General features: G+C 58.2%; 1 protein-coding gene across 2 annotated transcripts in view; it reads right to left on the bottom strand.

Moving 5' to 3' along the window:
• Positions 1-23400, bottom strand: part of SCN4A (sodium voltage-gated channel alpha subunit 4) — a 33302-nt gene extending 9902 nt beyond the window's left edge. Inside the window, exons 1-17 of one of the 2 annotated variants that reach the window (XM_061477601.1) lie at positions 23081-23400; positions 16844-17139; positions 16110-16228; positions 15152-15241; positions 14388-14516; positions 14197-14288; positions 13451-13759; positions 12145-12208; positions 11616-11757; positions 10762-10974; positions 9238-9393; positions 8932-9055; positions 8000-8238; positions 6817-6990; positions 6181-6537; positions 3278-3706; positions 177-306 (exon numbers count right to left, since the gene is read on the bottom strand). In XM_061477601.1, coding sequence (XP_061333585.1) covers positions 177-306; positions 3278-3706; positions 6181-6537; positions 6817-6990; positions 8000-8238; positions 8932-9055; positions 9238-9393; positions 10762-10974; positions 11616-11757; positions 12145-12208; positions 13451-13759; positions 14197-14288; positions 14388-14516; positions 15152-15241; positions 16110-16228; positions 16844-17104 — 3028 coding nt within the window. In that variant the 5' untranslated portion in view covers positions 17105-17139; positions 23081-23400. Of the gene's footprint in view, positions 1-176; positions 307-3277; positions 3707-6180; positions 6538-6816; positions 6991-7999; positions 8239-8931; positions 9056-9237; positions 9394-10761; positions 10975-11615; positions 11758-12144; positions 12209-13450; positions 13760-14196; positions 14289-14387; positions 14517-15151; positions 15359-16109; positions 16229-16843; positions 17140-23080 lie in introns of those variants that run through there. The other variant, XM_061477599.1, reaches the window with a different exon arrangement.
• Between the last annotated feature and the right edge of the window lie 2068 nt (positions 23401-25468).

The raw sequence follows: 25468 nt of genomic DNA, 5'->3' as shown, positions 1-25468 counted from the left end.
CGTTTCCACCAAAGGGGCTCTATCCGTAGTTTGATGTCATTTTAAGCCCTCCCAGAGGGAGGCTGGAGCAGGATCCTGCTGTGCTTAGGGGTGGGTTTGCAAGAGGTTATGCTGCAAGAACTGCTTCGGCAACAGCCCCTTCCCCACCCCGTGCCCTGCCTCACTCGGTTCCTCACCTTCTGTGAAGCACTCCTCGGGCTCATTGCTCTCCTCAGCCTCTTCTGCCACCTCCTCCTGCTCTGGCTCCGGGGGCTTGTAATCCACAGTGCTGCAGAAGGACGATGCGTTGTCACTGGAGAGAGGATTCTGCAAAGGAAGGGGAGGGCTCAGGGATGCTCCTGGACTTTGGCTGCCTGCAGCCACCCTCCAGCTCCTCCTGCTGCACCCAGCAACCAGGCAGCACTGGGGGAGCCAGTGGTGGAAGCCCCTTGCTTGGGGCTGCTCCGAGTCCCTCTCCAAGAGCCCACAGTGAAGCTGTTGGATCATCCATGGCTGCAACCCTTGGGGGACTGATGGCCCCTGAGCTTGCACAAGCTTTGCTTTTCATGCAGGTTCAGAGAAGCAAAGGTGCCCTGACCCCAGCCTGCTGGGAAACCTTCAGAGCACTTGAGGAAAGAGCAGATCCCCAGCCCTGCCTGTCCCACCTGGGGGCAGGCAATGAACCAGGTCTTGGATAGGCATCTCCAGTGCAGGAGGGTGCTGGCTTGTATGGGAAGGAGGCAGTCCTCCCCCAGGGATGCTGGTGCTTTCTGTAGCATAGAATACCAGACTGGCTTGGGCCGGAAATGACCTTAAGCTCATCCAGTTCCAGCCCCCTGGCGTAGGCAGGGTCACCTTCCACTAGAGCAGCTTGCCCAAAAGCAGTGCATGAGGGAGCTGCTCCATCCCCCAGCAAGCAGGGAAGCCCCTGAGGCACCCCCATTGCCTGTACCTTCAGAAGGCATCTCTTTGAGAAGACATCACTGTGGGGGCCCCTTGCAGGCCTGCTGGGGACACCAGGACACGGCCCAGAGGAGCAGGACACAGCAGCAGGGGCAGCAGGAGCTGTCAGCTGCTGGCTCTGCAGGAGCAGTGGGGCTGGGGGGGAGAGGAGGGGCAGGGGGATTAGGAGGCCTTGGCATGGAGCCAGGCAAGTGTGACCCCAGGGAAGGACACATGGAAACCATCTGCCTCCAGGACGAGCCTGGCAAAGGCACGAGGTAGGGATGAACCAGTGCAACCACCCCAGAGGTCAGGGGAAAGGTGCCCAAGAGGCTCATGTAACCCAGGAGCTCTGTGTGCTGGGGCTCAGGGCACGTCCTGCCCCCCGGACAGGGACAGGGGTCACTGTGCTGGCCCCATTGCATGGTCCCTGAACCCCATCCTTGGGCAATGTCCATCACATGCCTGGTGCAGCACCTCCAGCCTGACTGCGTGTTTCCACCCAAATCCAGGGTGGAAACAAATCCCTGTCCTTGCCAGCACTGAGCATCCAAATTCAGGTGCTCTGCACCCAGACTTCCCCTGTGACCCCAGAATCCCATAATTGACTGTTTGGGTTGGAAAGGACCTTAAAGCTCATCCAGCCCCATCCCCTGCCACGGGGAAGGACACCTTCCACTGGAGCAGCTTGCTCCAAGCCCCCGTGTCCAACCTGGCCGGCTGAGCAGGCCCTGGAGCTGCTCTCAGGTCTCCCCTTCAGGAGCCTTCTCTTCTCCAGGCTGCCCCAGCCCAGCTCTCTCAGCCTGGCTCCAGAGCAGAGCTGCTCCAGCCCTCGCAGCAGCTCCGTGCCCTCCTCTGGCCTCACCCTTGCATCCTGGGGTGCAGCTCAGCCCAGAGCACCCCCGCAGACATCGCCCTGCCCATGGGGATGGGCTCCGAGGCAGCCCCCCCGGGCACAGCCCTGCGGCTCCCGCGCTGCAGAATTGAGCTCACCCCTTGGGATGTGGCAGCGCCGGAGGAGCGCAGCGTTGAGCCGGGCTTTGGCTCCACCTGGAGCTCATCGGCGGCACCCGAGCACGCGGAGCGAGCCACAGCCTCCCCCCAGCCCGGCTCCGGCCTCCCACCGGTCAGCACCTGGCTTCCAGTCCTCATCCATACGCTGAGCGCCAGCGCGGCTGCTCGGGCAGGTCTGGAGGAGGGTAAGGGCCGACCCTCAGCCCTCCTGCTGGCAGCACCACAGGGAACGACCGCAGCGCCTCCCGTCACCCGTTCCCCTGCTCCGGGCGACTTTGTCCCTTCCCAGCACAGCTCAGCAGCAGGTTTGCACTCACACCCACCCGGCAGCCCCAGCTGCCCCAATCGCCCTCTTTTCCGAGCTGAAAACACCCAGACCAATCCTGAGAAATAATCAGGATTATTCCATCAGTCCCCTCTTGGTGCACCCGAGCGGAGCCGGGTCCCTGCCGCTGCTCGGAGCCTGCGAATGAGGACGGCTCCGGAGTTTGGGAGTCCTGGTTCATCTTCCAGCCCTTCTGGGGGCTCCCTGTGCACCCACAGCCAGTTGTGGCTGCACCCACACTGCACCACATCTGCCCCAGCCACACCATCCTGAGCGGGAGTGTGGTTGGAGCTGCCCAGAGGCTCCTCTGCTCCCAGGCAGATGCGTTTGCCACCGATAATCACGATAACCCCCAGGCTAGAAATGTTCTGTTACCGATACAAAACCCTTTTATGATGCAGTTGCTCCTCTCTGCAGTGCCCAGGCAGCCTCCCCAGCTGCCCAGGCCTTCCCCAGGGCCGCAGTGAGCAGGAATTTCCCATCCTCCTTCCTGCGTCTGCTCAGGCTTTCCCAAGTTTCTTACATCTCCCCCACACCTTCCCAGAGCACGAGCCCCGACACGAGTCCTCCCTGCCCTGTGGCGCAGCAGTGCCCATCAGCTGTCCCATCAGCTTTGGATCCAAACTCTGTCGCTTCATGTTCACTTGCGCTAAGCTCCTCCATCTGATTTCATGCCCTCCCTCATAACGCTTTCAGAGGCATTACCAGTGGATCCAGTGTTGGAGCCATCAGCAGATTTCCTGGCATCAAATTCCTCTTGAACATCTTTAACCCCAAACTGAGTGCTTTGGCCCTCTGGCATTAGCAATAACCCCAAAGCCTGACCCAAAACAGCCCAAACCTCTGCTTGGACCCCTCCACCTCCACCTTACACTGGAAATGCCAGGCTGAAAACCCCCAAGTTTGCCCTATGCCAAAGAAGCTCAAAGTGACCCAAATGAGGGTCCTTTGGGCAGCACAGCAAGAATGGGTCAATCTCAGGTTTTGGGTTGAAGCCCCTCCACCTGCCTCTCTTACCTTGGCATCCTCAGTGTCGGACTGGGTGCTGGTCTCCTCGTAGAGGTCAGACTCCTCAGAGGCAATGGGGACCTGCACCGTCAGGTTGGGGTTGTTAATGAAATTCATGTGGTCCAGTTCATCCATGAAAAAGTGCTCTTTGCCAGTGATGCCATCCAGGTATTCCGACTTGGGCTCCTGGCCTGTGTCCACGTGGTTTAGCACAGAGTTGTCAGTCTTATTGGGCTCTTGCTCTTCCTCTGGGGCCACCTTCTTCCCCTTCCACAGCCTGCGGAGCAGTGTGATGACAGAGGCCTTTACAAAGTCGATCCCCCTGGTGATCCTGCCAATAGCGATTTGCAGGTTGTTCATCTCCCCGTCGTCGTCGGATGCTGCCAGGCTGTCAGCGCTGAAGGAGCTCAGCAGCAGAGCCAAGAACAGGTTCAGAACCTGGAGGGCGCAAAAGCAAATACCAGCACTGACGGCCAGAATCAGCATTGTCCCCCCCAGAAGGGTCCGGTCATGGCTATGGTGTCTCATGGGACCCTGCCCTCCCATCACCCTGCTCTGGGGACTGCAGAGGTGCCAGCCTCATCTCCTGGAGGACATGGACATGCTCCTCCTTCACCCCGCCCTGGGCTCTCAGTGTCACCCCCAGCTGCTTGGGTACCAGTCATCACTTTAGTCCCTCTCAAACCACCTTCCCTGAAGGTCTATCAGCTCTCTGGTAGTTCAGATGCCCCCCAAGCTTCTGAGGGCCTCCAATGCCCTGGAGCCATGCAGGAGCCGAAGCCACAGCAGTAACTTCATCCCTTTCTCCATAGAGGAGGGTGGTCTCTGGTAAAGTGGTGTTTCACCTCAGAGAAAAGCTCATGGGATGCAAGTGCTCTGTGTAGAATGGTTTGGGGTGGAAGGGACCTTAAAGCTCCTTCAGCTCCAAACCCCTGCCACAGGCAGGGACCCCTTCCACTGAAGCAGCTTGCTCCAAGCCTCTGTGTCCAACCTGGCCTTGAGCACTGCCAGGGATGGGGCAGCGACAGCTCCTCTGGGCAAGCACCGGCTCCGTGCTGCTTCCCTGTGATCTCTCTTGCTTCAAGCACGTGCCTGGAGCCGGGGCAGCCTGGCCTGGCACAGGGTGGCCTCGCCGCATGCCAGAACCCTGGAGCAGCAGCGGGAAGAGGAGCGGGACGGGGTCCCCCCGGGGCACAGGAGCTGCGGCAGCACCGGCCCCGCAGTCACTGCCCGGAGCGGCCGCGGGGCCAAGCCTCAGCTCTCGGTGTTTGTGCCTCCTCGTGCCCGCAGCGCATCTGAGAAGGGAATCGGCTCCTGCCCAAGGTCACGGCTGTTCTCGCACGGCTCATAGCTCCCGACATAGCGCATCTTTAAATACATCCCCGCTATCTCCTCGGTGTAATGCGCGCATTAAGCGCCAGTTACAGCTGATAGGGGCTGCTGGCTCCGGCCTTTTTGGACAAGGAAGCTGTTCCCTTGTCACCCGACTGACTTCCTCCCTTTTCCCTTAATAACCCCAAAGGAAATGCTCAAAGTGTCATGAACAGTAAAGGACTACCCAGCATCACCTCATCCCCCTGCAGGGGAAGGGGGAGGAACAAACACCTCCCGGCAGGCGGGACAGGCTCCATGACTCGGAAATACCTGAGGCACAGCCAGGAGCGCCTGGCTGAGAGGACGGGTTGGGCAGAGGTGGCTCTGCAGGTGGTTGTGATCTGTTTCTCCATTTAGCTTTAAATGAACCCCTTGCAGCAGCACGGAGCACAGCGAGGGCTGCGGGGCTTTCCCTGAAGGCCAGGGTGCGACTGGGGGGGCTACACCTCTGGCAGCTGAAAACCCTGCTCCTGGAGGGGCTGCCCTAGCCCAGAAACTGGCTCCAGAGGAGGAAGGCTCCCAGAGCCCCTTTTGGGGCTGTCTCCAGGGAGTCTCTGCTGAGATTCCCGGTCTTCAAGCCCCTGCGCTCTGTCTGGAGGCTGCTCCTGCTGCTCAGGGTGCGTGTGTGTGGGGGTTCTTCCATTCAGATGAACGGGCTCCCCCCTGGAATGTTACAGACTGTTGCCGGGTGATGGGGCGCTCCCCCCCGAAGCCATGCACACACATCAGCCCAGCGCAGACCCTGGGACACCCCAGGGTGAGGGCTGCAGCCGGTGGATCTCTCCATGCTGCTGTGGGGGCCAGTTCAAAGCCCAGATCCCTGGCACGAGCCAAGGGAAGCCAAACAGCCTCCAAACCCTGCCCTTCTGCCCCAGAGCGAGGCGCTCTGAGCTTCCCTGACCCCAGCTATGGGGTGGTCCCTGCGGCTGCTTTCACCCCTCTGGAGCCTGGTGCCAGCCTGGGCTGGAGCAGGCATCCACTGCGGGGGGGGGAGGCGGCAGCAGCTCCCGGGGCAGATAGGGTTTCAAAGCAGATTCCAAAGGGTTTACACAACCTTGGCAAGTAACAGGAGCGATCCGGCAAGCGGCTGCGCTTCCCTCCCCTGCCTTCTCCTTAAGGAGGGAGAGCAGGGCCCTGGAAAACAAGCTCCGGAGCTGCCAGCGAGAGCGTGACCAAGTTTAGAAAGGATTTCGTGCTCGCCTGGAACTTGTGGACCTGCAGAGCCTGGGTTAGAGTAGGGAGGGTAAGGGGAGGGTGCTGCTGAGCAGGGGTTCACCAGAAGCCAGGGAAGGAGCCCCCATGCTGCATCACCAGGATGGCAGCTGGACCGTGGTGAGGACAGGGATCTGCAAAAGCTTTCCAGGGGGATCTGGTCCCAGAAGCACCCAGAACCAAAGGGTGAGGTGGGTCTAACACTGCACCCATCCCTCATCGTTAACACTGCACTATCCCTCATCCCAGGGGAGTGGGGAATGCCAGTTACATCTTTACTTCTAATTTACCTTCCACTGTGGGTCCACCCCAGCTCCAAGACTCACCACGAGGTTCCCGATGACCATGACCATCATGAAGACGATGAGGCACATGGTCTGGCCAGCCACCTCCATGCAGTCCCACATGGTCTCGATCCACTCCCCGCAGAGGATGCGGAAGACGATGAGGAAGGAGTGGAAGAAGTCATTCATGTGCCAGCGGGGCAGCGTGCAGTCCACAGAGATCTTGCACACGCACTCTATGTAGCTCTTCCCAAAGAGCTGCATCCCCACCACGGCAAAGATGAAGACGATGATGGCCAGCACCAGCGTGAGGTTCCCCAGGGCACCCACAGAGTTGCCAATGATCTTGATGAGCATGTTGAGGGTGGGCCAGGACTTGGCGAGCTTGAAAACCCTCAGCTACGAGGAGCAAGGAGACAAGACATTGATTTGCCTGGGGGTTTCACTGCCACAGGATTGCAGCAAGGCTGGGATTAGACCTTCATGTGACAGCTTCATAAAGGCAGGAAGCACTGCTTGCAAAGAGCCTGATTTTCCCGAGTATTCAGCTTGACTTTTGGTGCTATCATTAACAGGGGACCCATTGGTGACCACCCCAAAGGAGGCTGACCAAACCATTCTCCATCCTGGTGGCAACTGCATCCAAACCCCAGGCACACCTCACCCCCAGGCACGTACCAAGCGGAAGGAGCGGAGCACAGAGAGCCCTTGCACGTTGGCCAGGCCCAGCTCCACCAGGCTCAGGGTGACAATGATGCTGTCGAAGATGTTCCAGCCCTGCTGGAAATACTCGTAGGGGTCCAGGGCAATGAGCTTCAGAACCATCTCTGCCGTGAATATCCCCGTGAAGACCTGTGGGAAACAGTATCTGGTCACTTCACTGTGAGCCAGTGCTGAGCCTCCGTGTGGAAAGGTCCCTTCCAACACAAACCAGTCTGGGGTTCCATGATTGTCCAGCCCCAGCTGGGAACCAGCTCCCCAGGTACTGCCCAGTGTGGCTTGCAAGGCCGGGCTGGGAGCACTGGTGGCCAGACACAAAGGTGCACACTGGGAGGTGGAAACTAAAAAGTAAGGATTTCAGTTGCTATAACCCCATTTGACCAAGTGCCGAGTCTCAGGGAGTCCCAGCACCGGGAATTGGGGCTGCACATCCTGCCCGGAGCCGCTGCTGGCCGCAGGAGAAGCCGGAGCCACCTCTGAGTGTGAGCGTGCTTCGAGCAACAGTGATTAATCCCCTTGTATTTCCTGAATGAAACCAGAGACAAAGCAGCTGTGTGCTGAGCGTCACTCTGCGTGCTGACACCCTGCCTGTGTCACTCCAGTGCCCATGCAGAGAGGTCCCAGCAGGGCAAGGTGGCAGGAGAGGAGATGCTGAGCGCTCCCATTCCTTTACCTGTAACCGAGGAAATGCCTGGCAAGAAGTCAGGTGTTCCTGCAGTCAGTAAATATTTGAGGAAGAGCAAGCTACAGAAACCTTGGGACCCCCCCAGGATGTAGCAGCTCCTTTCATTGGCCATAGACTCACACAGCCACAGAAAGGGCTCACAGTATGGTTTGGGTTGGAAGGGACCTCAGAGCTCCTCCAGCTCCAACCCCTGCCATGGGCAGGGACCCCTTCCACTGGAGCAGCTTGCTCCAAACCCCTGTGTCCAACCTGGCCTTGAGCACTGCCAGGGATGGGGCATCCCTCCAGGGATGAGATGCTGTGATTGGACCCTGCAGCACTTTCGCAGCAGGGGGGAGGTGTTTCAGGGATGCTCCAGTGCTGTTCAGGTGACACCATGGCAGCAGAGGGGATCTGCCCACCAGGCGGATGCTGTGGCTCTGAATGGGGAAGGATGGGATGCCCGTAGCTGCCTACCAGGTTCCCAACGCTCAGCACGTTCTCAAACTCCTCCGTCATGGGGTAATGCTCCATGGCCATGAAGAGTGTGTTGAGCACAATGCAGATGGTGATGCCCAGGTCCACGAAGGGGTCCATCACCACCAGCTTGACAAACTCCTTCAGCTTCCGCCAGGGAAGACAGCAGTTCCACACCAAGAACGTGTGGGCAAATTTATACCACCAGGGTGGGCACTTCTGGTGAGCTTCCTCCAGCTCTGAGGGCAGGAAGAAAATGACATCAGTGCGGGCTTATCCTGTCCTCCTCCTGGTGGGGCCCCCTGAAGGAGACCTCTCCTGAGGTCCTGAACCAGCCCCAGACCATCTATGAGTTAAATACGGGGCCTAAAAGGAGGAGCCTTCCCACACCCAGGCAAGGTGATGGTGCAGACCTCACCCTCCAAACCTGGATGGAACATCAGGTAACCCAGGGAACTGAGGGTCCAATCCTGCTCTCGGCACTTGGGCAGGATTTGAGGTGTCTCTGCCACACTGCGATTGCAAAGACATCCAAGGGAACTGCCACGGGGTGGCCATAGGGTTTGGTTGCCCCTTCTCATGGGGGACGGGGCTGAGAAGCCTCTTATTGCTGAGTCCATGGTACTTTTTGCTGAAGGTGAGGCAGCAGCTCTTGGGAGGCCACTCAACAGCTCCCAGCTGGCTCTGGAGACAGCTGTAATAAACTGCAATCCCATTCATTTCCATGGGATGTTGCATTATTGCCTCTAGGAATCATCCCAGTGAGTCGGGATGAAAAACCTTCCTTGAGCATCACTGCAGTGACCTCATGTGGAGACCCCAGGTCCAGAGCCAGCCCTTGCCTGGGGCTGGAGATTTGTGCCAGCCTCTACCACTGGTGCGTGCTGAGCACCCCAAGCCCCCCGGGGCACCCAGGCTGGGGCAGGACGTACCTTCCACAGCGTTGGAGAGGACACTGATGGCACTCCCCACCCTCTTCTCAAGGCCTGGCCCATCTTGGTTGCCTACAGAGAGGTGGTTGTGGTCAGGTTTCTCCAGGTCATTGACTGGGTTGAACTGCAAGGAGAGGAGGGCATGGGATGTTTAATGCACTTACAGGTAGAGCAGGCAGAAGAAAGGGCATGGTCTGGAGAGATGTGAGCTACAGGCTGCAGAAAGGCTTGTAGGACTGAGCCCACAATAAGCTGAGGGTTTACTGGGGTGGGTACCCTCAAGAAATGTTAGAGTCAAACACTTACATCAACCACCGTGGCAGAGCGCTGCAGCACGACCTTGGGGATCACCTGCCCATTGCAGTCCTTTGCCTTGTCCTGGTCACTGTTGAGGTCTGAGTCGCGCTCCTTCTCAGCCACGCTGCTGGGCAGGGAACTGCTGCTGGACCGCCGGTCCTGCAACTGCAGCACCCACATCCCATCACCCCCTGTCTGCAGCCATCGGGAGCCACATCCCATCACCCCCTGTCTGCAGCCATCGGGAGCCACATCCCATCACCCCCTGTCTGCAGCCATCGGGAGCCACATCCCATCACCCCCTGTCTGCAGCCATCGGGAGCCACATCCCATCACCCCCTGTCTGCAGCCATCGGGAGCCACATCCCATCACCCTCTCTGCAGCCACATGGAAGAACTTCTGCCCTGTTTGCTGTAGGTGCTTTGCCCTCACTCAGCCTTATCTGTCTTCTCCATTCCTCCAGGTGACTATTAATAAAGAGGCATCATTCCTTCATAAGCCTGTGGGTAACTCACTGGTTAAGTAGCCTGGGGAACCAGCCACAGCACCAGCTTTATGTCTAGCCCTGGATTCCCCATCCCTGGGGCAGGGCTTTGCTTAGACCCATCCTGCAAACAGCAGCAGCCAGATAAGAGCAAGTCACTTCCTCAGAGGATGTTGTGGCTCGGAACTGATAAGGAATGAGATAGAGGTTCTAGAGTAAAGCATTGCTCTGGGTCTCTGTACATCAAGGAAGCTGGTCTTTTGCCCAAACAGTTGGGTTTGCAGGGATGTGCCCTGAGGATGCTGCTGACATAGACCAAAGGGAGGATTAAAGATGGAAAGTGGCTGGGCTGCAGTATCAGACATCACAGAAGCTTTTCTTCATGGTTCTATGGGCTTGTTGTGCTGAAAAGAGACTCCCAAGGACTGGAAAGGGGCTAAGATAACACCTGAGGCCACAGTGGAGCAAATCTCTTGTCTAGACTGTGCTTTTACCAAGAAAGGTTGGACCAGATGATCCTTGAAGTCCCTCCTAACCCAGTATTTATAGAGTCATGGAATAGTTTGGACTGGAAGAGACCTTTAAGGACCATCTGCTCCTCTCCCACCACATGTGGTTTGCTAATGCACTGAGCTTTGCTGCCCACTCTCTCTTCCTTGAGAACTTCTTTCATACCCTGATCATAATTTCTGCCAGGTCTCCTGCTCCTGACGTGCTGTAGGAATATAGGTTATCAGTTCTGGTGCCTTTCACACCTCTCTTTCTTTCAAGCAACACCCCACCTCTGTGCTGCACCTCTGCTGCCTCCCAGTGCTCCCTGTGCTGGATTTGGGATGTGGAAATCCATCATTTCTTTCTTCCCCCACTCAGGATAATATCTCAACTTCTGCTGTGAGCCCCCAGATAGTAACTCAATTGTTACCTTATGGCCCGAATTTGGCTTATTCTTGGATTTTAACGTGGAGGCACCGCCACGCTTGTCACTGCCTCCCCTTTTCTTCCCCTGTTTCTAAGGTCCCTCATTTTGGCCCCCACCCTTTGCACCAACCATCTTCTCTTGCTCCTCCTGCTGCTTCTTCAGCTGCTCCATAAGCTGCTGGAATTCCTCCTCCTTCTGCTGCTCCTCCAGCAGCGTGGCATCGTTCTGCTCTGCGTAAGCCATGGCCACCACCGCGAGTATGAGGTTGATGAGGTAGAAGGAGCCAAGGAATATAACCACCACGAAGAAGATCATGTACGTTTTCCCTGCTGCACGCAGCGTCTGTGGAAAGAGGAGGCTCCCAAGGGAAGCTGTTGCACCTGGGCACCCTCCTGGCTGTGGTTCTGTGCTATCTGGTAGCCCAAGGGCTGCAATATACGGAGATGGGACTAATCTTTCATCAGATTCGCTTTGCTGGGGCAGGAGCTGATCTCTCTCAGCCCCCAGTTTCACCCTTGGGCCATGAGTGGCCTTTCTCTAGGGCACAGCCATTCCCAGAGGACACTCGGAGCCTCTTGACACAGGCTTGCTCCTGTATCAACTGCCTCTGGACCTGGGGTGAGCTGGGATTTCATGGGGTCTGCATCTTCTCCCTAGAGGATGACTCAGTGCAGGGGACAAGTGGCTCTTCCCCCTTACCTCAAGCCAGAGATGTGCTACATACAAGAGGTACTCTTATAAAGCCCTGACTTTGATGATCTAGCTGACAGCATACCCAGGATTTACTATGGGAAATACACAGCACTGCTCAGGTTGGGCAGCTGCATGGGGCTGTGCCCATCTCTGCTGGTCCTGGTTAGACCCATAAACTGCAGGACAAGGTCCCACAGGTTTCCGATCAAGTGACTTTCTACTTGTCTGGGATCAGGGGCGGCACCAAAAAGAGAGGAACCTTTGCAGAGGGATAAGGATTTGGTGCCTACCAGCTGGAAGAGGTTCTCCCAGAAGTCCTGCGTCATGAGGCGGAAGAGGGCCAGGAAAGCCCAGCTGAAGGTATCGTAGCTGGTGTAGCCGTAGTTCGGGTTCCTCCCTGCCTTCATGCACTGGTACCCTTCAGGGCACTTCCTACCAAAGGAGCCGCAGGGGCAGCTGGTTGAGACCCTGGTGCTGCCCCTCCTGCTCCTGCAGCCAAAGTCTCCATTCCTGGAGGCGCTGGGATGCTTCAGAAGACCTTTCCCTCACATCGACAGTTGGGATGCCCAAACTGATACCAGCTGTCCCAAAGCTGGTACATTCAGCATGCCTGGACCCATAACCCCAGGCTGATACAGTTGGGATGCCTGGACCAATACCCCCCCTCCCAGATATAGTTGGGATTCCTGAACCATTCACCCATAGACCTACATTCCCACCCTCAATCATGTCCATCCCAAGCATCAGCAGTCCCACAAGCTGCACTGTCCTTGTCCCCTCCTGGGGAGCCAAAGTGCCACCAGCATGAGCTGCACTCACCCAGCATCGCTGCTGTTCCCGCAGAGCAGGGCGTCCAGCGCTCCCTCCAGGAAGTAGAAATTGGCTTTGGGTTGGGGAAAGAGCAAGCCATCAAATCAAAGCACAGACACTGATCATCAGAATCTTGGCAGCTCCTCCCTGGCAGGGCAATTCCCAGAATCCCAGCGCTGGCCACTGGGTTATCTCCTCTCTGCTGACTTTGCTACTTGCATTGAACTGTTTGGCACCAGCTCAGAGAGCTCACTCATGGCATTGTTTCACCCACCCACCCAGATGGCTCCCAAGCCAATAAAGAGCTCCAGGAACAGACAGGCTGGCCAGGGCCCATTGGAAGGTGGATTAACACAGAGTCAAAGGGCTGGTCTGTTTTGCTGGGAAAACATGGAAAACTGCAGGGCATTCCTAGGGAGCACCGAGGATTGCAGGGGTCCCAGGAAAGCCTGGAGGCACCGCTGCTGTGCCATGGCTATCACCCATCCCAACCAGCCCTATTGGTGGGGAACCCCCCCTGCTCACAGGCCAAGGGTCCTTAGAGCTCCTCCTTAGAGCTCGAGAGCCACGGGAGCTGCCACACGGTGCCACCGCAGGTCACCTCCCCCAGGGAGCCATGGAGGAGCTCCTGGAGCCTCCCACCCCAGGACATAGCGAAGGGAAGCAGGATCCCACCCCGGGCATCACACAGCACAGCCTTTCCTGGAGCATCCTCAAGGCATCCCTGGCTCCGGCTGGCTTCTTGCCACCAGGCTTTTATCCACCCTATGTGGGCTCATCGAGGAGTGATGCTCCAGGCAGGGTGGCTTTGTCCTGGCCCCAGGAGCTGTCAGTGTGAAGGCAGGGCTGCAGGGTGCTGGTGCTGATTGCACTGCACTCAGACCCCAAATACTATCTGCACCTCTACAAAGAAGCCTTCCTGTAATTAATGCCAGAGCTACTTGCACAGTTGGATGTCTTTCCCTCTGGCTTTCAACCCAAAGTCCCATCTGCCCCTGGAAGATTTGGTATCCCTGCTGTGATCAGCCAGGGGAGGCTGTGTCCTCACTAGCGAGCTCAAGAGATGGAGACACTGTTTTGTCCAGGCCTTCTCATGGTGAAATCTCTCTGGAGGACTCCACCTTGCCCATGTGGATTGCATTTTCCCTGACAAAGAGGATTTCATCCCATCCATCCACCCTGTGATTGTGCACAGCCCATTTTGCCCACTGGTCACAGCAAACCATCCTGGTCTGAGATGGGGGAAGAACAAAGAAACCAGGAGGAGCAAACCAGGCTGATGGGTCAATGGAGAAGGGGATGCACAAGCCTTTACCTTCATCATTGATATAGGCCTCAAAATCAAAGGTGCTGTTGCTGGTGAGGTTGCCGGTGAAGTTGCTGGCCGTGTCAGCGGTGAAGCTGCCGTAGAGCGTTGCGTTGGCCGCGGTGTCGTTGTCCAGCACCAGGTCCTCCAGCAGGGTGGCATTGAGGGGCGGCCACCGCACGCACTTCTGCCGCAGGTTGCCCATGAAGAGCTGGAGGCCGATGAGGGCGAACACGCTCAGGCAGAAGACGGTGAGGATCATCACATCCGAGAGCTTCTTCACCGACTGGATCAGAGCCCCCACGATGGTCTTCAGGCCTGGGGGGAGGTGGCACTGCTGAGCTCATGCTCATCTGCACTAAGACCCATTCAGTATCTCAACCCTGGCACTGGTGCCGTCAGCAGTAGGGATGAAACTGAGTTTATGGCTCCAAAGGACCAAGCAAAGCCTATGGGTTAATCGAGCCCATAAACACATGAGAACAAGCCCACTTAAGGCATCTCCAAGGACTCTACAAACAACACATCTGGCCCATCATGAGCTTTCCTTGGCCAAAAGAAGTGAGAGCAGCTCATTTGAAGATGTGGAATCAGCAGGACCTGAGCCAAAAGCCATGTGGAAAATAAGGGTTACCTTATTTCCTCTGTTTTCTCTCTGAGCTGTCAAAAGAACAGGGAATTGATGTGAACTGTGGGAAAACCTGAGCTCGAGGAAAGGGAAGGCACAGACAAGAGACCCCTTCTTTAAGTCCCACCTGGTATCACGGTGATGGTTTTCAAGGCACGGAGGACACGGAAGGTTCTGAGAGCAGAGATGTTCCCCAGGTCCACAAACTCGGTAATGTAGCTGCAGGACAGGAGAGGAGAGGGCTTCAGGGGCTCTGCAGACAGGCACCTACACCCCTGTTTGTCAGCCCTCCTCCTGCCCCCATCCCACCACACTCACGCCATGGAGATGACCATGAAGTCCAGCCAATTCCACGGGTCGCGCAGGAATGTGAAGTCATTGATGCAGAAGCCTCTTGACAGTATCTTGATGAGGGACTCAAAGGTGTATATCCCGGTGAAGGTGTATCTGGAATGGGAAAGGTGACCATGGGGAAGCTCACCCGGGTCCATGGGCCAGCTCAGGATGAGGTTTTGTCTATCCCTGACAGCAGGACCATGGCAGGAAGCTGAGCTTGGGGGTCACAGGCTGCTGGGTTCTTGGGGTGCTTCACCTTGCAGGGCAAGCTGGGGTATCCTGAGGTACCAATCCCTTTGGTGGCTTCTGCAGTACCTCTGATCCTGCTGATCTCCCACCACCACACTCTCTGCAGAGCCCTGCTGAGGCCCAACTGTGCAGAACCACAGCAGAACATGCTGTATTTCCCCTTCTCCCAGGGGCTGGCTGCCCATGCTCCTTGGATCTGCTCAGCCTCTCCAGACTCTCACTGCTGACTTGTCCTGACCCAACCTGCCCTGCAGTGGTCTCCTGTCACAGGGAACCCACCAGATTTTGGGCAGCTCTGAAACATTCCCGCTCTTTGCAATGCCTTTGCAGAGCATGGACATCCCTTCTGAGATGAGGGCCACCAGCACCTCCGGTGACCCCTCTCCTCCTCTGAAGGGTGCCTGCATCCCAACACTGCTCTCTCAGCCTTGTCCTGTCCCTGCTGAGCAAGGCCAAGCCAGGATGCTCCATGGCTGGGGGAGGAGGCAGGGACTTACTCCACGTTCTTGGACCACGCCGGGGGGTTGCTCATCGTCATAAACACGCAGTTGGTTAAGATGGTGATCATGATCAACATGCTGAACAATTTACAGCCTGGTCAAGGAGAAACACTGTGGCTGTGCTCTGGATTCCCCCTTTCACACCGTTATGAAGCCAAGCTCTTGTCCTGGCTCCCACCTTGGTCCCATGTCTCCCGTCTCAGTCCTGTGCTCACACTTTCCTTCTGCTCCCATGCATGGTCCTGGCCCTTGCCCTCCCTTTCTGCTCCTCTCCCATCTCCATGGTGCTGGCTCTGCCTCCCCTTCTTGTCCCATGCTCCTTCCTCTCCAGCACCCCAGGACAAAGCTTTCCCCACTTCTCTGGTCCTCTGCCACAAACACCCCATCTATTTCCTCCCTCCTCCTGGCCACCAACCCCTGCTGTCACCACAGCTCTGTGGGATCACCTTCCACCCATCCCAGTGTCCCTCTTGCTCCTGGCATCCGTTCCTGTCTTTCCATCTCTGGTTGTCTCACACCCAAAATCCCAGCACTGACCAAACTGCCTCCTTCCTGCCCTGTACCCGTGTCCTGGTTCTCTGCCTTCCCTCTCCCAGACATCCCCAATGTACCTGCTTCCTGGATGGGTCAGGATCTTCTGACCTGTAAACATTCTCCTTCCTTTCCAAGTTTTGCCAGACCTCAGACCTCTTCCTGGGAAGCTGCAACACTGGAATTTCTTCCCTTTTCCAACCAAACGGATTCCTTCCCTTTATGACTGAGCTCTTGGTGCCACCCAAAGCTGTCAAACACCCACTCCTCAAGAAGGGTCCTGGCCATAGAGGGGGCCAGCCCAGGACGTTTGCTCCCCACACCATTGGGAAGCACCTCTCCCTGCCCTCTCCCATGATTGGTTGCACTCTGAGCATCAGGGTTTGACCTGGCAATGGAGCAGCACTGCAGAGGGCAAGGATATGAATGGATGAGCACTTTGATGGCTCCTCTGCGGATGGGGTGGAAGGGCCCCAGCAGGTAGAGGGCAGGGGTTGCCGAGAAGCGGTAGATGCACTTCCCTTTGTTGAGGACTATGAATGTCTGTGGAGGAGAGGCAGGAGGGAGATGGGTTAGCTCTTTTGTACACCCCAAAACACCCATAGACCAAGTGCTGCCATTAGAGGTGAGACCACTATGCATGCTTGGGATCTCCAAAGGCCAAGGAAAGGATGTTCTGCTTTGGAGAAGCAACCACAGCAGCCTGGGGCTATAGGAAGCCAAGATGGGCTCAGATGAGACCCTGGGGCATGGCTGAAATAGGAGGTGCATGCTTTGGCCTTTTTCTTGGACATACATTTGAAGCCTACAGGGACACTGGAGAGGGGCTCTTCAGCAGGGACTGTAGCAATAGGGCAAGGGGTGTTGGATTCAAACTGAAACAGGGGAAGTTCAGGTTAGATCTAAGGCAGAAGCTCTTCCCTGTGAGGGTGCTGAGGCGCTGGCACAGGGTGCCCAGAGAAGCTGTGGCTGCCCCATCCCTGGCAGTGTTCAAGGCCAGGTTGGATACAGGGGCTTGGAGCAAGCTGCTCCAGTGGAAGGTGTCCCTGCCCGTGGCAGGGGTTGGAGCTGGAGATGCTTTAAGGTCCCTTCCAACCCAAACCGTTCTAAGGTTCTATGAAAGCCAGGTCTGCCCATGGGCTAAGCTCTGCCCCTCACCTTCTTATCCTTGTAGAATGGGTCCAGGTCCTCCAGCGGGGTCCCGATGAGCTCCAGGGGGGGGTCACCATAGATGAGGGGCAGGTTCTTCCCGGCTTCCAGGTCGCTCCTGGGTTTGATCTCTTCCTCCTCGGGCAGCTCCACGTGCTGCCGCTTTATCCGGAGCGCCTCGGCCTCGGCGATGCGCTGCTCGATGGCAGCCAGCGAGGCGGGTGTGAAGGGGCGCAGGTTCTCGATGCCCGGGATGTGCAGGCCGGCCATGCTCTCATTCTGCAACCAGGACGCCGGTGCCCAGCCTGCGGGGACACAGGGAGAAGACAGTGCTGGAGTGGGATGCGGCTGCTCAGCCCCCGAGCAAGGGGATGGAAGGGTCTAGGCAGTGTTTGCAAATGGGGTTTGAACTTGCAAGGAAGATTATTATGCATGGATCACCTGATGATGGAACACCGCATGTGCTCCTCATCCAAGACCCCAATTCAGCTTCCAAGCAAAAAGCACCATCAGGTTAAGCATCTTATGATACAGAATCCCAGACTGGTTTGTGTTGGAAGGGGCCTTAAAGCTCATCCAGTTCCAATCCCCTGCTGTGGGCAGGGCCACCTTCCACTAGAGCAGTCCCTGAGGAAGAGCCCCTCTCCAGCATCCCTGTAGCCCCCTTCAGACACTGGAAGCTGCTCTGAGGTCCCCGCACAGCTTCTCTTCCCCAGGCTGAACAGCCCCGGTGTTCCCAGCCTGGCTCCACATGGGAGCTGCTCCAGCCCCTGCTCATCCCTGTGACCTCCTCTGGACTGGCTCCAGCAGCTCCATGTCCTTATGGTGGGAACACCAGCCCTGCAAACGGATCCACGGGAGGAAGAGGAGACCCGGGCTGAAACAGCGCCGGTGCTGCTCGCTCAGAGCTCCGGTCCTGCCATGGGAGGAGGAATGAGCAGAGTCATGGGGGTGCGGAAACCCGACCCGCGCGGTGATGGCTGGAGGCAGCTGGAGCCCGACCGCAGGGCACTGCAGGGCGCTCGGGGCGGCAGCACCCGCGCAGGGACCGCGCTCCGAGCCCGCGGTGCTGCTGAAGGGGCTGAGCCTGCGGAGCCGGGCACGGCCCAGAACCGCGCTGGGAAAGCGCTCCCGGGAGCCTGAGGCTGCCCAGGCCAGAGACCCCCTGCGAGCCCCCGGGGGACTGCGGGGAGGTAAAGCGGCCGCCAGCAGCGACAGAGCTCTGGAAAGAGGCCCCTGCTGCGCACACAGCCCCAGCGCAGCGCAGCCCGCTGCAATCACAGCCCTGCAGCACCCCACTCCTTGCCACCTGCACCCCAAAACCTCCTGGGACACAGCAACCCAGCACCCAGAGGCTGACTGCCCACAGCACAGCCCTCCCCACCCTCCCTTTATTCATCCCATGAGGACACCCGGGGTGGGGTGGGATGGTGCAATAGGGAGCAGCTGGGACCCCGGGGTCTGGGGATGAGTCACAGCCCAGTGATGGGTTCTCAGTCAGGTGCATCCTAAGTGCTGCTGCATCCATCCTTGCGCTCCCAATCCCTGTGGCAACCTTCTCCTCACCCAGGAGCCATGCCATGGGTCTCGCTGTCCCAACCCTGCTGCATGCCCCGTGAACCCACCCATGCATGTGTTAAATAGGTACAAAACCCACGCTGGCCAGGAGACCCACTGCCAGCAGAACATGTGCATGTTCAAACCTCACCCAAGGGTGAGGACACTCAGTGTGGTCAGGACAGCATTTATGCATCCATAGAGAACAGGGAGCTTTATGGGGTGATTAAATACCAAAGTCCTTACCGCCTCTATGTTCCTCACCTCTGTACACCTGAAAAACCCTTCTGGCAGGTTCCTAGGGATGTCAGAGCTTGAAAAGTCCTGCAGGGGTTTCATAGAACCACAGAGTGGTTTGGGTTGAAAGGACCTTAAAGATCAATCAGCTCCAACCCCTGCCACAGGCAGGGACCCCTTCCACTGGAGCAGCTTGCTCCAAGCCCCTGTGTCCAGCCTGGCCTTGAACACTGCCAGGGATGGGGCAGCCACAGCTTCTCTGGGCACCCTGTGCCAGCGCCTCAGCACCCTCACAGGGAAGAGCTTCTGCCTAAGAGCTCATCTCAGTCTCCCCTCTGGCAGGTTAAAGCCATTCCCCTTGCCCTGTCCCTACAGGCCCTTGTCCAAAGCCCCTCTCCAGGTTTCCTGATGCCCCTTTACGCTGTAGTTTATTTCCTATTGTATTTTCCCTGAGTTTTGAAAAGAGAGAAAATTGAAATGAAAATCTAATGTGAAACCTTTTTTATATTTTTTCTGCCCACAAATAGCACAGGGTTGTAGAAATTCTCTTCCAGACCTGCCCAGGGGTGATTTGCCTGCCTGCTGAGCGGGGCCTGGGGCTGCATTAGTGAGCTTGAGATTCTGAGTTTCCAGCAGTAACCGGGATTAACACTCTTCAATTGTGCCAGACAAAATTAGCCATTTTATAAATGATGTCCCTTTCTGTAACATGATAATGTGCTATTTGAGAGTCTGATGCTGACTATCCCCAGATATCTTGTCATCCCCTTAATGCTTTGCTCTAACTACATTGCAAAGCCTATCTGAGAACATCAATGTGAAGTCTCAAAAATGTTCTGCTCTATAAAACACCTCTTGTAACTGCCCTCTGAGCCCGCCATGGGCTCGGTGCGTTTTTAGGCTGACCTGGTTTAAAGATGCTGAGTTTTCATGGAAAGAATATAACACTGAAAATAACACCAATAAATCCGGAGAGATTCACCCCAAGCCTCTTCCCCCTCTGTTCGCATTGAGCTTTGGGCTTGGAAGACTTAGTGAGAAAAAAGGTAATTCTTCATTTCCAGCATTATCCTTTGACTAACGGCCTGAGCCTTCTCCATGCTGGGCTGGAAGTCCCATGGCCTACATGGCTCCAACTCCAGCCTCTTGCCCGCCAAGCCCGGCTCCTGTTAGGGACATGTCCCCCTGTGCCACCTCCTGTCACCACTGAGCTTCACCCTCTTCTGGGTGTGTTTTGTTCCTGCGCCTGAAGCATGGCCCAAGCCAACTGCGCCGGCAGGAATGTGGGATGCTTCCAAGCAACATCCGTCATCCCAGGGAGCCTGTGGCTCGCGCGGTACCAAGGAGAAGGGGTGGTCTGCTGAAAGCCCCTGAGAAACTCCAGAGCGAGCCTGGGGATGACTTTTCCTACTCAGACCAGGGGGGCTGAGGTGCTGCAGCAAGTTCATGCTCTTCAGGTGCCAGCAGGGTCCCCCAGGCTGGTGCAGGCCGGCCAAGGTCACTCACTGGGTGCTAATCCCTCTGCAGTAATGCTCGGTGGTTGCCCTGGCTTTAAGCACGCATTGAACGAGTTCAGTGCTATGGGAATGATTCTGCCCTGCTGCCTTCTGCCTCCTCGATGCTGCCTTTCGTGGGCAGACCAAGAGGAGGTCTCCAAACGTTCCCAGCCCCTGTCCATCCCCTGCCACACAAGATGCTGCTCCCTGGCCCCAGCTCCTTACAAAGACACAGCAGAGCCCGTGTCACCACTGCCTTCCCTTGGAGAGCCAAATCCTTGGAGCTGAACGTGCCGAGGGGGCACAACCTCCCCATGGGACGTACACGAACCCTGCAGAGGTGCCTCCACTCTGGCCACCGGCATCAGGAGCCACATGGAAACTACGTTACTACAATTCATCAATTACTGTCATCCTGGATTTACTCGAGCTCTGGCACTTTGCTCTCTGCCTGCAGCCCTACCAAGGGTACCTCAATGTGCTGGCAGGAGGAGGTGGAAGGAGGAGACGGCAGACGTAGGCTGGAAGCTGTGAAGTCCTCAGATGCTCTCCAAGGCCACAGATGGAAATAGGAGGTTGCAACATCCTGCAGCAATGCGCTAACCCCCTCCTGCCTGGAGCCAGGGGAGGCAGAAGTGGAGGGACCACCCCATCCCCACCTCCTTCTCATCCCCCTGTCCCTGTTGATCCCGGGATGCGATTGCTGGAAAGGGGATGCTGGGGTGGGTAGATGCCTGGGTTAATTTCAGGGGGTTTGGCCTTGGTGGAGGCTGGAGCAGAAGGGGAAGAGTCAAAGCAGGGACGCTGCGCTTGCCCCCTGCCCGCTGCCTGCACTCGGTGTCGCCCAAAGCCCCTGCTCCTCCCTGCCAGCAGCTCTCATGGCTTGGAAACGATCTGAGCGAGGGGACAGCGTGGGGGGAGGGAGGGTGGCGTGGGGCCATAAGGACCTCCTGGCCCCCATGCGTGCCCCAGGCTTGGGGGGCAGAGACCCAGCCACTCCAAGGGATGCCAGGACAGACACGGCCCCACTGCTCCCACCACCAAGCAGCGCTGGGAGCAGCCCTAGGCCTGATGCTCCCATGGGATTCACACTCTGAGGGCAGCATCCCAGGGCTGGGGGATGCCGTTTCCCATCACAGCTGCTGTAGCCCAATACCCTGCAGCAGCATCCTGCAAACCAGCAGCAATACAGGGCACCTGCAGCCATCACAGCCCTCCCCGTGCCCAGCTCCGAGTGCTGAGCCCTGCAGACCCCCCTCTTGCCCTTCAGCTCCGGAGGGATCTCATTCAAATCCACCTGGATCTGGAGAAGGGAGACTCGAAAGGGAGATGTTCCCAAGGGCTGTATAAATAGCCAAGGAGGGAGGCAGCTGGACAGACAGACAGGCACAGAGGCTGAGCACCCACCCCGGCGTCTCTGGAGCTCAGATCTTTGCTATCAAAACTCCCCAAACCCTCCGGCACGATTCCCCTCTTCCTCCCCTCTGTAGGAATGACCTGGTTAATCCAACCTGCTGAGCACAGGAACGATGCTGGTGTCTCAATACCTGCTGCGAGCCCTCCTAGCCCAAATCCAGCAAGTTTCCCAGCGAGAGACGGATCTGCCTGAGTAGCTCCACAGGGCACTTTTTGCCCTGAGTGATGTTCACTGGACCCTTATGCAGGCAGTGGAAAATAGAAGATGCTATTTCAATGTTAGCACACCCGAGTCAAGGCAGGACTCTGTGTTCTCCAGTTCCAGTAAATATGCCCTTTTCCCCCCCTGAACCATTAGAACATCAGGCTATTTTCTAGCAAGGACTAGAGGAGGCACCATCAAACCATCAGCTACATGTGCAGGATCCCCCCTCCAGGACCTGTTGGGGTGTGCTGCTGTCTCCTGGGATTTATGGAGTTGTTGCCCCCCCATCGGTATCCACTGTTAAATCACTGCATGCCCAGACTGACCCCTCACTTCTATAGCAGCAGCAGTGTGGGCAGGGGAGGAAATGCTTGTGCTTATCTACAAACTTCACTCTGCAACTGCAACAAGCAAGAGAGCAGGGATGCAGAATGGGACCGAGAGATCCAGGGGGATGAGGGTGGCTGCTTCCCTCTGGATAAACTCTAAAACTTTGTCCCTACACACGCAGCAAGGGATGGGAGCTTTGCACATCCCCGTGCACCCGCTGCTGGCACGTGGATGGATCCAACAGCCCCAAAATGAGCTGAATCCCCCCCTGGCACTGCCTGTTCCCCACTGCCCTTAGGGGGAACTGAGCCCTGAGCCCCATATGGGGCTCACCCTGCGTCCCCAGCACCCCACAGCCATCGGCTCTGCGTGCAACCCCGGTGTGTGAATGGTGTTACCCTGACACCGCTGCTCGGGAAGGGCAGGGGGGTCCCTCGTCCTCCTCTGCTCCCCGCGGGGTCCCTGCAGGGGCTCTGCAGGCGCAGGCGCCTTCCCGAAAGGGGACACTGAGCAGCACCCGCAGACCTTTGCTGCAACCTTGGCTTGGCCCAGCCGAGGTTTATATTTAGATCCCAGGAGGAGAAGGCAGGAGAAAGGCGACTCCTGAGCCCTGCCTGGAGCTGCCTTCCTCCGGCGGGAAGGTGCTTCACAAACCGGTTGCCGTCACATCCCCACCGTCCCCTCTCCTCCAGCAGCCGCTCCGTGACCACCGAGGGTCCGGTGGCTCTGACACCCTCGTCCCTGTGCCCTGACGGTGCCTTTGTGGGGGCTTTCTCCCCCCATCCCGGGCTGGTTCCATGCCGGGGGTCCGGCGGGTGCCGACAGCTCTGAACCCACCCCGGTGAGCACGGGGGCTCCCGTCCACCTCCAGCACTCCGGTGGTGGAGCCCCCGTGTTGCTTGGACCGCTCCGGGCACAGTGACAGTGACAAACACGGGGACATCCGAGACCCGTAGACCCTGCCTGGGGGCCTGGCAGCATCCCAGGCCTGAATCCAGTACTTACTGTTGGGTGGAGAGAGCAAAATCCCAAGGAGAGACCTTTTAGGGCCAGAATTTCCCTCTCCTTCGACTCCTGGAGTCTTTGGCTCTGCGAGTGGCTGTTGGCAGCGCAGCTGCTGCTGCTGTCAGATGGTCATGACTGAAACCTGAGGACATGCGGGGTCCTTCAGGTAGCCTCAGCCGCGTCTCAGCAGTGACATTCGTCCCCCGCGGTGCCAATCACGGTGCTGGCAGCGCCGGCAGCCCCCGTGCCCGCATCGCCCGGCATTCCCGGGATCCTGCGTGCGCAGGGGTGTGCCCGCGCCCCCGGGGACCATGCTCGGAGCCGGGGATCAGCGGTTGCGGTGCCCGAGGAGCGTGTCCCCGGTGGCGAGGTGGCTTCGGGACGGCTTTGGCACCAAATGGGGCCGGGGACGTGGAGGGGAGGTGGGAAGGGGCCTGGCCAGCACCTCCCCATCCCTCTCTCCCAGAAGGGACACGCAATCGGAAAGAGCAGCGGGACATCCGCGAGCGGGGGAGCCGGTGCCAACCTCTGCCAGCGGTGTCCCTGAGCCCGTGGCTCTTTGGGAGTACAGTTCCCACCGCGCAGCGCCCGGCACCGGCTGCGGCTCCTCTTGCAGTGAGGGGCTCCTGCTCTTCCTGCTTCATCTCCCCGCTCCCCCCACCCGCGGCTTCTGCCCAACTTTGCCCCAGCACCACGCTTCTTTGCACCCCAGGAGCATCCGATGGGCAGGACAGGCAGCACCCAGCAGGGTCACAGCTCATCCGTGTCCCTTCCTGCTTCCCCTGCTCAGGGGGATCCCTGTGGGACTGAGCCGGGACCAGGGTAGCACAGAATGGTGCAAAACTGGACCTTGCCATGTGGTTGTCTCCCTGTTTCGCCTTCCTGGTGAGGCCTTTGGGTGCTGTTTGCATGTCCAAGCAGTTCTGGAGGCTCAGAGTGGGCACCCAGCTTACAAGGGTCACTACTTTTGGGGCCTATGGGGCTGCCTTGGGCGTGAACCAAGCACCCCACCACTCAGCCTGGTCGGAGGGGACTCATCCCTCCAGCGCTGCCACCTTTGTGCAACCCTTGTGCTGCTCCTCCGCTCCCAAAATACCCTGCACAACTTTCCCACGCTGGTGCAGGCTGTACTGGAGCTGCAGGACCTGCCCTCCCCATCATGACATCCCTCACTGGAGCGTTCCCAGGACACTCTGCCTTTCCCTGCCTCCAGGCCCTCACTCAGGGCTCCTGTGCCCATGGCATCCCATGCAGTGAATGGAAACAGGGCCAGGCTGTGGACCCAGACACACAGGAAGCTGTGGAGCGACTTTCCTTGGCTGAGGTCTGCTTTTCACCCCATAATTTCCTTTTTCTGTCCGTGTAAGGAAAGCAGCTCAGGAGAGCGGGCTCAGCTCCTGAGGGAAGGTTCTGCAGCACGGGACAGAGCACCGGTGCCATGCAGGAGACGGTTTGGGAAGCAGAACTTCCCTCACTTAAAAGCAGACCCCAGGGCTCTTTTTGCTGACTTGGAGCCCAGGGTAGGCTTAGAGAGGCTGAAGCCAAGGGAAGGAGGGAGTGGAGAGCCCCGTGTTAGCTCACTAACAGTAATCACTGTAGCCAGGCCAGGGAGTACTGGGAGTCTGTTGGGAGCTCAGCACCAAAGCACGGATCCATTCCCGTGGGCACAAAGCATCCCGGGAGTGCCCGGTGGTTTTGGCTGCTGAGGAGGCAGGGACAGGGACAGGGCCAGGGACCCGCTGTGTCTGTGGTCACTTCCCACTTGCTCCTTTGGCCAGAGCAGGCAATTCAGGGGATGCCCAGCCGGTCCCATCGGCTGCCGCAGGCAGGAGCTGGGCGCAGGCAGAGCGGCCAGCACGGAGCAGGGTGGAAGCAAACGGCGGTGCTTGAGGCAAGGGACGTTTGCAGGGGCAGAGCAGGGCGACAGCGTGGGGACAAGCACAGGGTGAGCCCCCGGCGGAGCAGGGGCTGCGGCAGGGGCAGGAGCAACGGGCTCGCAGGAGCAGAGCTCTCCACGCCCTGAGCCCCGTCCAGCCCCGTCGCTGATGAGGCGGATCCCGGAGGAGCCCCGGGCAGGAAGCGGAGCCGGGTGCGCGCTGCCCGCAGCGGTGCGGTCCCCCCTTACCCCGCACCCGGGGCCGCGCAGGGTCCCGCCGGGTCCGGGTCCGGGTGCTGCGGACACCCCGGGGCCGAGGGCACCGCGGGGACACAACGCCCCCAGCCGGGCCCCGGCAAAACAGCCCCGGCCCGCGGGACAGGGACCCGGGACCCGGTGAGCAAAGGGGTGCAGGGACCGTGCTGGAAAAAAATGGCTTTGCTCTGCCGGGGTTCAGCAGAGCCCAGCCTGGTGTGGGCTGGAAGGGACCTGAAGCTCCTCCAGCTCCAACC

This window comes from Pezoporus flaviventris, unplaced genomic scaffold (assembly GCF_033815535.1).
Source record: "Pezoporus flaviventris isolate CSIRO_AGI_PZ_B2104156 unplaced genomic scaffold, CSIRO_AGI_Pfla_v1 ptg000107l, whole genome shotgun sequence".
Classification (NCBI taxonomy): domain Eukaryota; kingdom Metazoa; phylum Chordata; class Aves; order Psittaciformes; family Psittacidae; genus Pezoporus; species Pezoporus flaviventris.
Note: the sequence above shows the minus strand (reverse complement) of the source record. Positions and strands in the feature narration are given on the sequence as shown.